Genomic DNA, 16,336 nt, shown 5'->3' with positions numbered 1-16,336 from the left:
TTTGCAATTTTGACGCCCAGTAGAGTGAAATGTGCATATAATCATCTGTTCGGCACTAATGACACCAGAGGCCACATCTAAGTAAAGGCTGGAAACATGCAATTAGATGGGGCCAAATAATTTCAACATCAACCATCAATTGATTACAGATGACTGACTACAATTATCAACAGGCACGCAAACAAAATTGGACCCTTCACATCTGAGAGTACTTGGACTTGAAGCCTTCTGTTAAGGCAACAACTTTGGCAGACACTTTGGACTGCAACCTTGAGACACCTTTACGAATGTCCTACATTGACAAAGAAAGGTAATATCAGGACTTAATGAAAGGGGATGAGATGAGATCCTGCATGGGAAAATAAATAAATAAAGCTTGCTTTCTCATGTAAGTGAATTTTTCCCTCTTATTTTAAAAGTCATCTGATAAGACCAGACGGGGGCCTTTCACAGAAAACTGAAATTGGCAACACCTTCAACACTTGCAGGCAGTGCAAAAGCGGAAAACAATAAAAATTCCTTAAGACTTTGAATTTGAGTACTCAAAACATTTATAATCACTTTAAATCTCGGGCAAAATTTTTCAAAGTAATTTGACCAAGCTTTCAATAGTCCTCTTTTAAGAGATTACCTGGTAAACCACAGGATCAACCTAGGTCACCTGGCTCGACTTTGTTTTTTGGGTCACCATTATTTTGAAAATGGATCAGTAAAGCATTCAATTTGGGGGCAGGGGGAATGTTGGATAGAGTTAGAAAATTTCCAACTAACTAAAAACCTCAGTGATAAAAAAATTAGTACTGGCCCACCAAGAAAAATTATAAATATTTTGTAACCCCCACCCCCCCCCCCCCTCTCTCTTAGATGATTCCTAGATCTGTTCTTGTTGATTCCTAAGATCTGTTCGTGTTGGACATTGTCTATTTTAACAGAAGATATAAAATAACTACCTCAAGATCATAGCGGGATGAGAAGTGAGTTAACAAAATAGCTTTGTTTCGAATCCACTGAGCATGTTCTATGAGCTGCACTTCAAACAATTTCCTACTTCAGAATCACATAAATAGCATGATATAATATCTCAAGATGTGATTTGAAAAACATTGTGTGGGAATAGAAAATTGCTACAGCCATCTTCTGTATCTGTAGTACAAGGATTGTAGAAATAGCAAGAGTAATATAAGTCAAGCTCCATTGTTCGGATAATCTAACATTTTCCCCTTACTCAGGGTCATTTCAATCATTCTACAGTCATCAGAAAGTATGCAGCAGATTAAATGATGCACATGTGATGGTATCCTTTTTTGCCAGAGTAAACTCTAAAACACTCCATCAAGGTACAGACATTAGCACACTGGATGATTAAAACAAAAAAGAAGAAACAAATTTCTTTGACCTCCACTATATGGCAAAAATACGTTGTTTCGTATGTGCAAAGAAGGGCGGGATAAGAAAGCCTGATGGTGAAGTCTAACAACGAGATATTATTTACAAATTCAACAGTTGAAATACCTCAAATAAATGAGTGTGACCATGCTGTCGTGCATGCTCAATGCTAAACCCTTCATCAAGAAAAGTTGCCTGTTGAAAGATAAGATTTGCCAATTAGAAAGGAGGTAACAGTATACAACAGGTCCTCAATCACATTGAATCCAGAACAACATAACATTTTTCGTATCTTCATGTTAATATCATAAGAATAAGTGGGGCGTTTTCCACAGAAGATATTAAATTATTTCTGAATTTTTCCCTACATCTTGGGTGTAAACTTTTTAAAGTTGGCATGGGTATCCATTTCTTTTTTGTTGTCTGTGTCCATCTGTTTTTATTTTTGTTATTTGGTCCTGCTTTTATATGTTGTGAAAAAACCATAGGAATAGGTGGAGCATTTTCCCTAGAAAAGATTAAATTATTTCTCAACTTTCACCCCATTATGGTTCTAAATTTTTCAAATTTGAAAGTAATCCATTTTTTTCCCCTTTTTTTTTGGGGGGGTGGGTTTGCGGCCTGCTCAATTGTTGAACCTGGTCATCTGGAAGAATCAGTATCTAACTAAATTAAAAACCCTAATTTTTCTATGAAAACCCAACTTGTTAGATTAAATTTAGCATTGAAACACTTCATTTATTTATTTATTTATTTATTTTTCCAAAACCCATGTAATATTTAAAAGAGAACTTCAATTTAAAAAATCCTAAAGCATGCTAAGTAAAGGTTGGGCATGCGGCATGCTGTTTGATTGCCCTTAATGGGACAATAGCTACTCTCATTTGGTTTGGTATTGTAAAATGGCTGCTTGAATCTTGCAAGTGGGAGGAAACGAAAACCACAAATTGTGGGGATCTCACCACTGAGTGCATTTGCTTTGTTCAATACAACTCAAGTCACTGGTCACCACTACAGACTTGTACAGTTCAGCGTCACATTGCCAAAGAATGAAGCAACACTCGTGTCCACTATAGGGCCACCATTTTTGTGGCCTATTTTAGATGATATAAAAACAAGCAATCAGCGTGTCACAGATATGCTGAATCAATTACTGAACTTGATGGAAGTCGAGCCGAGTGAAAAGATCAGGGAAAGAGAATCAGTGAAAGGCGTATAGGTTGTGTATGACCCCTTCTTGTCCAGAGTTGAATCATGGGTAGGTTAAGATTGCCCCCAAATATATGGACATCCAAAAGCTGTGCGAGAATCCTCATCCATTACCAAGGCCCATCAACCATCCATGGCCGAGAATGACATGTTAGCATGGGCCTCAAGAGCAGAAGAACAAGTATGAATACAACCAGTCTGTACCCCACCCCAAATGCCCTTCCCAGAGAACAGCACAGGGCCTGAAGCTAACTGGTGCCCCACTTCTCACCAGGGAAAGTGTTGCCAATCAACCAACCAAAACAGCCTTAAGAGGCAAATCTGCAAACCCTTTTGCGCAATAGCCAATCACCAGTTTTATGAACCACCACCACTGCAACCAGGACTGCCAATCTATGATAATCAGCCAGCTCCAGCAGCCCTATACCTAGAAAGACGAATAGGGGCTAGCAGCCATTTTAAATGGATGTAAAACCCCTCGCTCCCCCCCCCCCCCCCCACACACCAAATGGCCCATCTTACATTCCTAGCCCAATTGGGTCGACCACGTCCACCCTCTTCCCCAAGTACGGCTTTTGGGAGGAGAATTAGTCGACAATAGAGCACATCGCCAGAGTCTCGATGCAATGCAAGGATATTGAGACTAATGACTACTTCAAGTTGAGGTCATTCACTAATTCCTTGACCAGGTCAGCCTTCACCTGGTATATGGGCCTACAGCCATCGTCTGGCTGTTCTTGGCAACAATATTACTGATTACTGGTTACTGGTTATTTAGATTTTGATCTCAGTTATTATTAATACTGCTGTCTATTAGTAAGCATGAGTTAGTAACAGTATGATCGTCATTGTACCGTAAATGACATGTTATAAATAGAGGGAGACCCATCACTGTGACCTGGTTTTCCAATTTACTAAACATTTTCATCATGGCATCAGAGCATGATCCTGAGACCTAAACCCCAAGTGCGCAGCCACCACCAAACCAACACTTAAACGTCATAACCCTATGCATGTCTGCCACTGTAGCAGGGTTATTCACACCACCATAGGCCCGAAACAACTCCAACAGTTGCCAGAAAACACAAGTCCTGGACGAAACTGCCAGTTTAGAACCATAAGAACCACTTGAGATTTTGCAACCAGCCTCCAGTTACCCCCAGACAACGCCAATATGTGGACCCCTTAAATCTCATTGCTGGAGGTCCATCCATGCACATGCTGGCCAAAGGCTGACTGCCCCAACTCCATGCATTGGCACATGAGGCTTCATTAAGCCTTGTTTCTAGTTTGATTTATCCCCATTTGAATCCCTCTATAAACCATGATATCAGTTGTGAGTCATGGATTTTGGTCCAAATCCAAAGATCCAACCTTCCTAGTTCTTCACTCATGGTACTTTGTTAATGCAGTTAAAAGGCTGCTTGTGGGTACCTGAGTTCCATAGGGCTGTGGCAGTGCTGTATAAGTGTGTTCATGATTTGTTCCAGTCATTTATCTTGTTTGTCGATTGGTTTGTTTGCGCAGAGATTGGGATTGAGTCCATGAAGCCCAAAAGCATGTTTCCATCATTGCTTTCAGTGGAGCTCGTCTGAAGGCCTGTTTTTTTACCAAAGGATCTCGAGCGTAAGGTTAGGACTATTCTAACACATTCTCCCCAGTTGTTAAACTTAACCTCTTCATTTGTTCATCTCCTTAGCCACTACCTACTATTGGCTTTTGCATCAATTAGATGGGAAGAATGCCTTCTTACATGGTGATTTTCTAGAGGAGGTCCATATGGACCAAACAATAGGGTTTATTATTGAGGGGGAGTCATCATTGGTGGCAATATCCAATAGCATGGTAGGTTCAGTGCAATTGTTGTTGAGGTTGGCCATCAAAATGTGCGATAAATCACTTTGTATCCCATCACCATACTACCACTGGTAGGATTTTGCTTGTGCACATAGATGGCATTGTGATTACTCTTAATGATGATTAGGGTATCCAGAGTTTGAAGAGATTTGTCTAGAAAAAATTTCAAATTAAAGATTTGGCTCTTCCAAAATACTTCTTGGGTATACCAAGAATCCACATCTTGTATGGGACCATCTTGTCACAAAGCAAATATGTTCTAGATATTTTAGAATTGAGATGATACCAAGCTGTTGGGATCCAAACCTGTTAATACACTATGGATCATAACAAAAATTACTAGAGATATAAGTGATTTTGTTGGATGACCCTCAACAATAATAGAAAATTTTGGGGAAGTTAAACTACCCATGGTCACTTGATGAGACCATCTTTCGCCACACATGTTGTGAACCAGTTTCTTGATTATCCCTGAACAAGGGATGGAGTCATTCATATCTTGCAATACCTCAAAGTAGAATGCTAGATCCTAGATCCTCCATGCTTAACTAGTTGATGGGTGTAGATCCTAGATCCCCATGCTTACATAGGTAATGTGTGTAGTTGATGTTAGAGGCATGGTGGGAATTGGAAGATGGTGTATAAGAGACTGGTGCAAAGTTAAACTACCTCACGATCGCTTGATGAAACTACCTTTCGCAACGCATATTGTGGGCTAGTTTCTTGATTATCCTAGACCAATGGATGATGTCATTCATATTTTGCAATACCTCAAAGGTGCACTTACAAGAGGCCATTGGAGTCGCACTTGTGTTAGGGTTATGCAGATGTAGATTAAATTGGGCTAGGTCATCCTATGACACAAAATCCATAATTGAGGTGTTGTGTGTTTGTTAGTAGTAACCTAATTTCCTAGATGAGTAAGAAGCAAATTGTTGTGGCCCAATCAAGTGCTAAGCCGAAATATAGGGCCATCTACATGTGAACTTGAACCTATTTTTTTCAAATTCTCAGCTTGTGGTGTTGATCTGTGATAAACAAACTGTCACTCATATCCCCTCCAACCTAGTCCTCCATGAGCGCACAAAACAATCAAGGCTTTGGAGAAATTTGTGCAGAAGCTCATTACAACCACTCGTGTCCAAACTCCACTCCAACTTACTAATTTATTCACTACAGCTTTGGGAGGTGCTTGAGTTAAGATCTATGCTCCAACTTGTGGGGAAGCATTACTGGTTACTACATGTTACTAGATCACTTTTTGGTTGATAAAGGCGTGTTAGTAAGGGAGTGATGGTCATCATAACGAACATGGCAACATGAAAAAGACAAGGAGACCTATCATTGTAATTGGGATTTCCAATTTAGTAAACATTCCCAACAAGTTAGAAATCCAATTCTATGAGAAATTCTACCTAAAAAAGCCGGAGATGAGAGTGACTTAGCCTAGGTGACCCACATGCCACATGAGTTGATTGAAAAATTCGTTATATGATTGTGTAATTGGCCTTCAACATCTTGAATCATCGTACGAGAATACACTTCAATAGAGTCCCATGCAAAGCTATTTTATTTGCCCTCTCAGGCAGTTTAACAAACAAAGCTAATAAATAGAAAAAAAAACTTCATTCAAGTGGATGTATTAAAAAAGACCTACTTTAGGTGTCTAGTTCTGAAGTTTTATGAGAGGAAGAGGTTTACAAGGCCGAATTTATAGCTAGGCAACCATATGAGTGCCTAGCTTTCTCCAATTGAAATTCAGGAAAAAAAATAAAAATAAAGGAAAGATAAGAGAACCAAAGCTACTACAATTGACATCACCCAACAGTACTTGTTCAAGACCACCAAGGGAGAAAGGATATTTGACTAATTAAAGAGATATGGCCAAATCAAACTGGCCGAGGTACATGTTATTCCTCCAACCATGGAAATGAAGGAAAAGAGGTATTGCAACTCGCATAATTTATGGAATTATACCATGCTAATTGTGACATCCAAAACCACATTCAAAAAGCTTTTGATGAGGGCCACATCGAGTTTCCCAAGAAGAATAAGGTGCCAATGACAAAGGCCAATTTCCGAGGACAGGGTTGTCAATGTGGCAAGGATGAACATTTCCCAACCTAAAAAGACACAAGGCCACAGCCTCTTTGTTTTACTAAGGAAACCTAATTGCCCAAAGCATAGGTTACAAGATCAACAATAGCCCTATATGAAGTGACACACGAATGTGAGTCCCTATGAGAGGATCATTCCATCACTCAAATAATAGGCTCAAAAGGGCAATCTCAATGACAATAATGGTGAGATTGCCAAGGCTTTTCGATCACCTCTTTGGTACTATCATCAACCCCACCTAGAAGGCAATTCATCTTCAAAAGAATGGGCGAAAAGGACTAGGATAACCAAGAAGGGGACAATAAAAAACCTCAAGAGAAAAAAGAGGATGGGTTGCCATGGGTCCAAAGAGGATAAAACAATGGGACAATGACTTAAATGTAAAGTAACACCTTTGCCTATTTCTCTTACAAAAACTCAAAAGAAGTGTCCATAGAGGAGGTAAGTTGAAAGATACTAGAAGTCTCAATTATGTCATCACCACAACATTGGCAGTCCCCAATGCTGCTTAGGCCAAAAAGGGATCAAAGGGTTCTAAGTTGACCAAGGCGACATGACCACATTGAGATTCAACAATCTCCCAACAATACTAATCAACATCGCTTTCACTTTCTAGCTACTTTTAAAGCTTTCCTAAAGAGGATTCTCCAACTCATCGAGGTAGAACACCAAGTCCTCAAGCTAGTGGAATGTAGCTTGCCCAAAAGGGAGGATCCTCAAGAATAGCAAGAAATAATTACTGTCACAAGTGCATTAGGTGATCCTCCCCCTCCTTGGATTTCATTACAACATCATCCATAGTCTTCCATAATATCATGCATCATGCTTTGGACAATAGGAATCAGCCTGCTTGTAGGTTGCTCCTACATTCTTACATGTACAAGGCATAACTGTGTAATATAAATTCTCAACTAGTAGTCCATGCACAGTCTTCTCTACAATCCATCTTTTTTTTTTGTTTGATAACAAATAAATTTCATAGATAGAGAAGAAATGTACAACCAAGAGAGTAAGGTATGGGTTACCCTAGAAAAAAAAAAAAAAAAAAATAGAGACAACCTAAAATAATTAGTAGGCCCTATCATTTCAATAAGGAAAGCAAATCACACTAAATATCCAAAAACGCAGCCCCCTTGAAGTTCCCATTACCCACAAACCAAAGAGAAGCCAAATGGTGAATCCTCTCCCATACTAGCAAAAGAGACAACTTTTTTCTAGAAAAAATGCATGTATTTCGTCCCATCCAAAAACCCTAATATACAGAAAAGAAGCACAATTCCATAACTCCTTATCCTTTTTCCTACCAAAACCAACAAAATGAATTGCCAAAACTCCTCCACTGTGTTTGGAGAAACCCATTCCCCAAAATAGTTAAATAGCTTTTTGAATCCTTCGGGCGAAATTACAATGTAAGAAAAGATGTGGAGCAGTTTCAGAGCAATTAAAACAAAGCACACATATGTCTGGAGAGAGAGACTTTAATAGTCTTCTAATCTGTAACAAGTTACTGGTGTTGATCCTATGAAAAACAACCAGCTAGAGAAAAGCTTTGATTTTAGAGGGAACTTTGACCTTTCAGATAGTCTTATAGGGAGGAAAGGAAAAACCAGAGCTAGTCAAGAACTCACAAAAAGATTTGTAGGAATGAATCCCCAAGGGATCCAAAGACCAAGAATGGCTATTAGCTTCCAATAAGACTTGAAAATTATTCAACAAGACTAACAAGGAGGATAGCTCCTCCATCTCCCTATCATTCAAGGGTCTCCTAAAGAGAAAATCCCAAGAAGGTAAAGGACCACTTGGCTCCACAATGAAAGAAGAAATGGATCCATCCTATCCCAAGCTCAAGTTAAAAAGGCAAGGAAAAGAGGTGGACAAAACAACATTCCCCAACCATAGATCTTTCCAAAAGTGAACATTGCAACCCCTACACAAACCCTAGACAAAATAAATTTAGAATGGGCAGTAAAGGGGGAATAAATCTAAGAGATGACTTTCCATGGACTTGCCTTAGTTGCCTAAGAACATCTAAGACCCGAATTGGTATCCTGCCTGTTCCCATCAAGTTCAAATTTACCAAGTCCAAATTTACTTTTTATAACTTTATGCCACAAGGAAGAGATCTCTAAAGGAAACCACCAAAGCCATTTGGCCAAGACAGTGGTGGTTTTAGACACAAAATTACCAAGACCCAAGACGCCCTCCCCTTTAGGCCTACAAACCACCTCCCAACTTAGAAAACGTTCCCTCACACCCCCCACCCCTGACCAAAGGAAATCTCTCATAATCAGAAATCTCTCATAATCCTCACAATCCATCTCGATTTTTAAAGAGCTCAATTAGGAAGTTTCTTGCTTACGAACAATGATATAAGATTTGGAAATTTTTTATGCATTTGTCTTTCTATTTTGTTGATCTTTGTGTCTCTTGGGGCAAGTAGTAGGTCTTGAATTCAAGGCAATTCGGAAGGAATGGAATCCTTCTCTTGGGAGTACAGTGTACTTGAGAACTCATACCCAAAGAGGGATCTTACCCCACTCCTTTCAACTCCTTCATAACTAATACACCTTATGTGTATGGTTCAATGTTCACCTCAGCAGTCTTCCACGTCCTCAAGATAAGAATTTCCCCCTTTTCTCTTTCCCACATCTTTTCCATTTCTCCTTTGATGTCCCCTCCATCTCCTCCAATGAAAGAATGGGTACACCAATAATGGCTGTCTCATTGTCCCGTGCAATCTAATTAAAATGTTCGACTTAACCAAGTAAGACTCTTGGTGCTCAAAAGGAGCCTTTTTTGTAGGAAAAAATACATCCTTTACGTTCCACCTTCCCTTGATGCACTAATGAAAATTATAAAAATAAAAAAAAGTGAAGTTGTGGTCATATGGTTATTTTCTACCATGAGTAAGATGGTGGATGTTAGGAGCATCAATCACATGAAACACAGTAGAAACTCAAATTGACTCCATCTAGAAATCGACATTCAGATATTCCATAGAGGAACGACTAAACCTTTGGATTGCTCTGATTGCTTCATCAATATTCTTGAATATATGGAGTGTTAAGGTGGAGCAGCATAATGTTTATGCATGACTTGTTAAAAATCCTACGCTAAATAGGATAGTCATTCGCCATTCTCTGTGTACAAAGGGCAATTGTTTGACAGACTAGGCACACATATCCACCTTTGTAAAAACGACAACGTTACCATATTAACAAGTCATGCATAAATGGAAGCCATGGATACATCTCTCTTGGACCCTATTGACAATCCCAAGTGATCAAAGAAATTCTTGAAACTAGCATCTTCATAAAAGCATATATTGCTACATCATCCTCAATCACTTCTGTTAGGGCTCCCAATGGTTGGACATCCCAGCTACAAAAGTAGGCTAAGTGTTAGGAGTTTTCAATGAGAATCCCAAACAAAGCATTATCGAAAACATTCATTCACCCCCGCCCCCCAATGAAGTGATTATCATGCAAGGCAAAAGGCTAACCCCCCCCCCCCCCCCCCCCCCCAAAACAAACCAAGAGCTCACTATTACAATCTTGTATCTAGAAAATCATCTTCAATGCTCTACAATCTTTGTAGGATGGCTAACAATTCCATGAAATTAATAGCACTTCGAATTGCCCTTTTGTTCTTTGGTAAAATGTACCTTTTTAATACGAAGGAAAAGCTAGTGGGGATCTAGTCTCCCAATAGGTCTACCATTCCTAGGATATCATTGACTTTGTCTTGGCTTGGATGGCATTCACATTGAGACCCTCTGCCCAAAGAAGGCATGGTCATCCATTTGCCTCTAGATGAAATTATTAGGCATGGTCATACATGCATTCCCCCCCAAAGTTGCAAAAGATGACAACACTTGGTCTTTCGATGAACAATCCCCAATTGCAAACCTTCACAAGCTCCTACTCTCCAATGTTGATATTTAACACCCACTTGCAGAAGTGTTTCACATAGTCCATCAAATCCTCCATAAACTTTGGACGTTGCCTCCTAGGATCCATCAAGAGTTGCCTTCTCTTTAGTAGATAAGAACTTCTCACAAAAAAGATGATATATCCAAGTTTCACAATTTGACCAATCTACGTTTAAAGTAGAAATACCACATATACGCCTTCTTAGTTAAAGATTTAGGAATTCCTTGAGCTTGAAATCATTATCCAACTCATAAGTGTTGAACGACTCCACAAACTTCATATGCTCCTTGGCATTACCCGGCTTACAATTGAAGGGCTTGAATTTGGAGCTCGAGTAATCCTAGAGATAAGGTTTAGAAATGGCCCGAGTTGTACAACAAAATTGAAATTCAACCTAGAGATAATAGATTTGTTTTGCTTTCTCACTAAAATTTTATCCACTTCCTCCTTAGTGATCACTGATGACGTAGGAGGTAGAATGGGACATAATGAGAGTTGAAGGCACAAGAGTGAGGTTTAGAGCAAGCAAAGTAGATCCTAGATTCCTCATGCTTAACTAGTGGATGGATGTGGTAGATTTTAGAGGCATGGTGGGAACTAGAAGGTGGAATATGAGTAGTATGAGAGAATAGTGTAAAGTTAGAGGTAGAAGAATCTCCTTGGGTTGGTGGCATGCTCTTATCATGTCCCCAAAATCTAGGAGGAATATAACAAAAATTGTGCCCACTTGAAGCCAGGTTAACTTGAGACTGAAGTAGTCGCTTGAGGTTCCAAAACTAAGCTAGTGTGGCAATATGGTGGCCATTGCTTGATGAAGTATTTTTGTTTCTCCCAAAGAATGCCAAATACTTTCTCTTGGGAAGATTGGAGCAATTGCATAATTTGGATAGTGTAGGTGGTAAATGAACTCTTGGGATTCTTAGCGATCAATAGGATGATCACTTGAGGCCATCAATTCTCAATGTCTTGGGTATGTTTGGTGTCGGAAGCTTTTCTTCAATACCAGACCTTCTTTTAACCACTAGCCTATACAATCACTCTCTCTCCACCAATACGAGAATGCTATGCCAAGTCTCAGCCATTTGGAGAGGAGTACATTGTTGGACTAATTAGGTGGCGACAAATGGTAAGGTGACTGAAAAAAAGGGATACAATTCACAAATGACGCAAAGCAAATGCTTAAGTAGCATAGGAAAATGCTAAGATGGTTATGACTCCCTTTAACAAAACCAAACATGACCAAACTGAGTGATGACTCTTTAAAACACCCTAGAATTGAATTTAGTAGGGAGACCCTGCCATGTGTCTCCGTAGCCAATCTCAGATACATGCATTCCTAGTTTTGACCTCCTGCAAAAGTGCAAATATAAATAGTTAATGATTAATTCATAATTGGGCGTGAGCAAGTTCAATGTAGTCCAATTTAATAGTCTAGGGAAAAACAACAATCTCACACATTTACATACGTGTACAGTACTAATGGGCTAAAGTAGCTCGAATCAAGGAAGGTGGGCAAGTAAGCGAGCAAAAGCAACTGCAGGTAGAAAATCTAACATAAATTTAGTACAAACACGAAAGGATGTGGACATAAGTTGTTATGTTGCTTTGAGTAAATGCTTGAAAGCTATAGCAATGAGATACTTGATAAGAACTGGTTATACAGGCAGTTCTATTTGAATTTTGAGGTGGTGCAATGGATCAAGGTTACCCCTAGGGTAGTGAAAGCGACACGTCTACGTAACTGCTAGATAGCTAGGGGCCATGTTCATGTATGGTTTTAAATAACATAAGTGGTAGCATAGCGTAACTGTAGTAAGTGTAGAAATAAGTGGGAGTGGCAAATGTTACATAGCGAGATGTGGGTTTAACGACTGTGGATTTTTTTAAAGCATGCACAACCTTGCATATATTCGTATATTTACATGGTCTAAACCCTTAGCTTTTCTTTAGAAAAAACATATTTAAAATTTATTTTGGATCCTCTAGTTCAGCTTACTAATATTGTTTAGTAAAGGTAATAAATTTTAGTATTTTACATTAGTTTTAAAATGCGCTATAGAATGAATGTTTGCAGGTTATTATTCCCAAAAGACTGAAACAATATCAAGAAAAATAGCCCGTAAGGCCTTAGTTTTTGCTTTTATATTAAAGAGAATAAGCCAATATGGCTTGTCATTGCCAACTAGATAGATGCTGGACATCCTATTTGTCAGATGTTGAAAGCACCATTACATGTATCTAGACAGGAACATTCCAGGCATCAAGGAAAAGGATGATGCAATCAACCCAATACCAGCATTACTTTCATTATCAAGGGCACTAAAATAGATAAATTACATAATTTTGAATTCAAATCTTCATAAAAAAGATATAACACATAGCTGAGAATAGGTTGTAAAGGAAAACGATATCATTTTGACATACCAACCTTCGTATAGACTGTGTGCCAATTTTGTTTGATGGATTACTGTCACTGTAATACTCACATTTCTATTATGCTTTTGACCCTACGACAGTTACAATTTTACAGTGATTTGATTTCCCATTAACCCTTAGAATGGTTATCATAAATTATAAAGTAATTTTGCCTGGATGAAGAAGACTCTTACATCTCCATGTGGAAACCATGTCACATAAACTTAACTTACATTAATCCAACAATAAGCAACTTCACATGGAAATAAGACTCTTTACCTCAGTTATAAGAATCTTTGCCCTCAAGGCATCAGCATTGCGTGGATTGAACATAAAATCTGACATAGTATCTCCTGTGAAAGCTACTTCTGGATGCAACACTATGTCTGTGATCTGAAAAGCAAATAGAAAATCATAATAGAAAATCATGAAGGCATTGCGCAACAGAGGATTTAACGTAACTAGAATGCAAAAATTAGAAACCTCAACACCGGACTTCTTTAATTTCTCAATTTGCTTTCCTTTCAAATGAATATACTTCTTCTTCAGCTTCTTTCTCACAGAGTATACAACATAACCCTGAGCAAAACAAAACGAGCATGCATATTGAATTGAGAACGATACTATTTTGCAAATATCTAATAAACAATGACACTGTTGATTGTTAACAATCTGTAATCTGTATAATACTTAAGCATGGGTCCCCTGGACAGATGCAATGCAAATCAAACATGTTTAGTGAGAATTTTTAGAAATATAATGGAGTGATTTTGAGGCAGCTGATTTATCATTATCCATACATTGATTACAGGAAAAATTATCTAGTCTCAAATTATGTGACAACTTTAACCATACAGTACCACAACATATTTTTCTACAATATAGTAAAAACTGAGATACCTATTCCTTACCACATAAAAAATTTTCCACACATTTTTTGATGCCTAATACTAATGCATACAGAGGCATAACCATAACCAGTTTTCACAATAGTCAACGGTCAAAAATTTGAAGAAAATGACTTGATGGAGCATACCTGGCTGGGTATAACATGACTAGTTTTAAATGGTCGTACAACAAGATCATTTCGCATTTCATATGTTTCTCCTGAAATTAAAAGTCAAATTAATGTACACATAAAATCATAAGACCTCATCAAATGAAGTAACTGGAATTACATACCCACATCCAATGCAACCAAATCAAGCTTCAGTTCCACTTGACTCATGGCCCTATGAATGTCAAACAACTTCTCCACATCCTCCTTAATGCAAGGAGGCACAAATACTGTAGGAGGTTTTAAGTCATACAAACCACGTGTTGCCACATACATTGGCAATCCACCCTGAATCAGTTTGGTGAAGGAATATTATACTAATGCAAAACTTTTATGAAGCAAACGACTATAAGCACAAAGGAATTAGTGATCCACCCTGAATCAGTTTGGTGAAGGCATATTATAACTAATGCAGAACTTTTATGAGGCAAATGACTATAAGCACAAAGGAATTAAGGTCAACCAAAACAATTAAGAAGTACCACGACTCAAACCATATGAAAATTCCATGCTCTGATCCGACTATTGTAGGAGTTTTTCCTCATTCTTTCATGCTAATCATATTCTAATCCCTGCTGATCTAAGCAACATCAAAACTTGAAATTCTGTTCAACCTTGACTTAGCCACATACAAGAACTAATTACCACAAAATTCAAAATCTAATAGCCTCAATCCACAGCCCAGAAACCAAACGTGCTCACAGAAAATTTTGGCCTTAGCAATGACATATAATGTTCAAACTTCAAAACAATTGTTAATCCATCCTATAGGCACTTCCAATTTTTTTTTTTTTTTCCTTCATACGATGTCATGCCTTAATAATAATAATAATAAAATTTTCGTCCTACACCACTGACGGCATGCCTTGGTAACAAGAAATAATAATCCGCATGTTAACTAATTCGTGCGAAAAAAGAAAAAAAAAAGACTTACAATGTGATCAAGATGAGCATGAGTGAGGAACAAGAAGTTCTGATGAATAGCCCGTGACGGGCACCTCCCGATATCGAAAGCGGACTTCAACTCGGGCACAATGACACATGTTTCATGGCCTCCAATAGACACTCCCTCAATTGAATACCCTTCAACGTCAATCCCTTTACGTTGTACCTCAGCCCTGGCCTTCCTGTACTCTTCTTCTTCAATTGCACGGCCAATTGCCGACAAAACCCCCGACCCTTTACCAGCACCAACACGAGTAACGTGTGTCGTCACTGAAAGCTTGTGGCTTGCCGGCGGTCTTTGAACCGCAGGAGGGGGTTGATGAATAGGGTGTGAGATGGGTTCGTGAAATGGAGGGAGAGAAGGGAAGGTGGAGGTGGAGATGGAGATGGTTAGAGAGATTTGCATCTTTTGGAGGGAAAATACAAGAAAGAAGAACACATAAAAAGCTCTGCCTCAGCCTCAGTTCGTGGATAGACTCGGGCAGAGGGTTTTGGAGAGGTTTTTCTTTTTCTACGCGCTGTCGATCCAATAGTACTCTCCAATGTCCAATCCACTTTTCCAGGTTGCTGGAAGTGGACATCCGTTAAAACGGTGCGTTTTAGCCCCAAAAACCGAATCAGCTTTCGGGAAAAATAGCAGCAACGTAAGCCCACCGACGCATGAGGTGGAATCATTGTGTTGGGGTGCCACTTGTCTTCATCAAAACGGTGCGTTTTAGTCACTAAATTTAATAATAATAATAATAATATAAAACTTATTTTTCATTTTTTAAAAAAAATTTTAGATTTATATTTGTGTGTCCACGCTTAACCATGTAGATCCATTTTGATTGTCAATATATTTGGTGATGTTTTAAAAATAAGTAAATGAGACAACCAAACTATTAGTTCTTGAACTTACCATTTTGTTCTAGAAAATGAAGTTGTCGCTTTAATTCAAATTTGAAAAGATAAAATAAATGATTTTTTTTAAAAAAAAGAGATTAAATTTGGAAGTACCATTGTGAATAGAGAAGGTGATTTTTTTAATTTCCTTTAAATGAAGTTTAAATATTTAACACCTTAAAGCACCAATTCCAACAATGATAATCGTAAATATCTTATGTATGTGTCTCTTTCATATTGAAGACTATAAAAGAAAATGACAAGAAAAATGCAAAAAATAAAATAAAATGAAATAAATAAAATTAAGCTACAACAATGCTCGGTCAACCACTTCGCACAACTTTTATTTTCTTTGTTTGTTTTATAGAAAAAAGAACTTTCAAATCTTTAACTTATTTTGAAATACTTTCATAAAGACTATGCAGAGGACTTAACCTCATAAAAAATCTGCTACTTTATGTTCATTCAAAACAACTCATATTCATGTTCAAAAAAGGATAAGAAATGAATCATGCAACCCGGGGGGGGGGGG

General features: G+C 38.3%; 1 protein-coding gene across 1 annotated transcript; it reads right to left on the bottom strand.

Moving 5' to 3' along the window:
- Nucleotides 1–22: 22 nt before the first annotated feature.
- LOC131148552 (tRNase Z TRZ2, chloroplastic) lies at nt 23–15,530 on the bottom strand. Its single transcript, XM_058098329.1, has 8 exons — nt 14,909–15,530; nt 14,100–14,262; nt 13,954–14,024; nt 13,401–13,496; nt 13,197–13,310; nt 1,513–1,581; nt 951–1,025; nt 23–292 (listed from the first exon to the last, which is right to left on the bottom strand). Exons 1-8 carry the CDS (start codon nt 15,323–15,325, stop codon nt 197–199), a joined length of 1,101 nt encoding a protein of 366 aa, XP_057954312.1. The 5' UTR covers nt 15,326–15,530; the 3' UTR covers nt 23–196.
- Between the last annotated feature and the right edge of the window lie 806 nt (nt 15,531–16,336).

Source organism: Malania oleifera, chromosome 2 (assembly GCF_029873635.1).
Source record: "Malania oleifera isolate guangnan ecotype guangnan chromosome 2, ASM2987363v1, whole genome shotgun sequence".
Lineage (NCBI taxonomy): Eukaryota > Viridiplantae > Streptophyta > Magnoliopsida > Santalales > Ximeniaceae > Malania > Malania oleifera.
This window is presented reverse-complemented; position numbering and strand designations above follow the sequence as displayed.

Bases quoted from the DNA above. Each gene is read 5' to 3' on its own strand.
- LOC131148552 (XM_058098329.1), bottom strand. From the start codon at position 15,325: ATGCAAATCTCTCTAACCATCTCCATCTCCACCTCCACCTTCCCTTCT. The intron at 14,263-14,908 runs GTAAGTCTTTTT...AAACTGATTCAG, and splicing joins ATGCTCATCTTGATCACATT to GGTGGATTGCCAATGTATGT. The intron at 14,025-14,099 runs GTATGTAATTCC...TTTTAATTTCAG, and splicing joins TTTGGTTGCATTGGATGTGG to GAGAAACATATGAAATGCGA.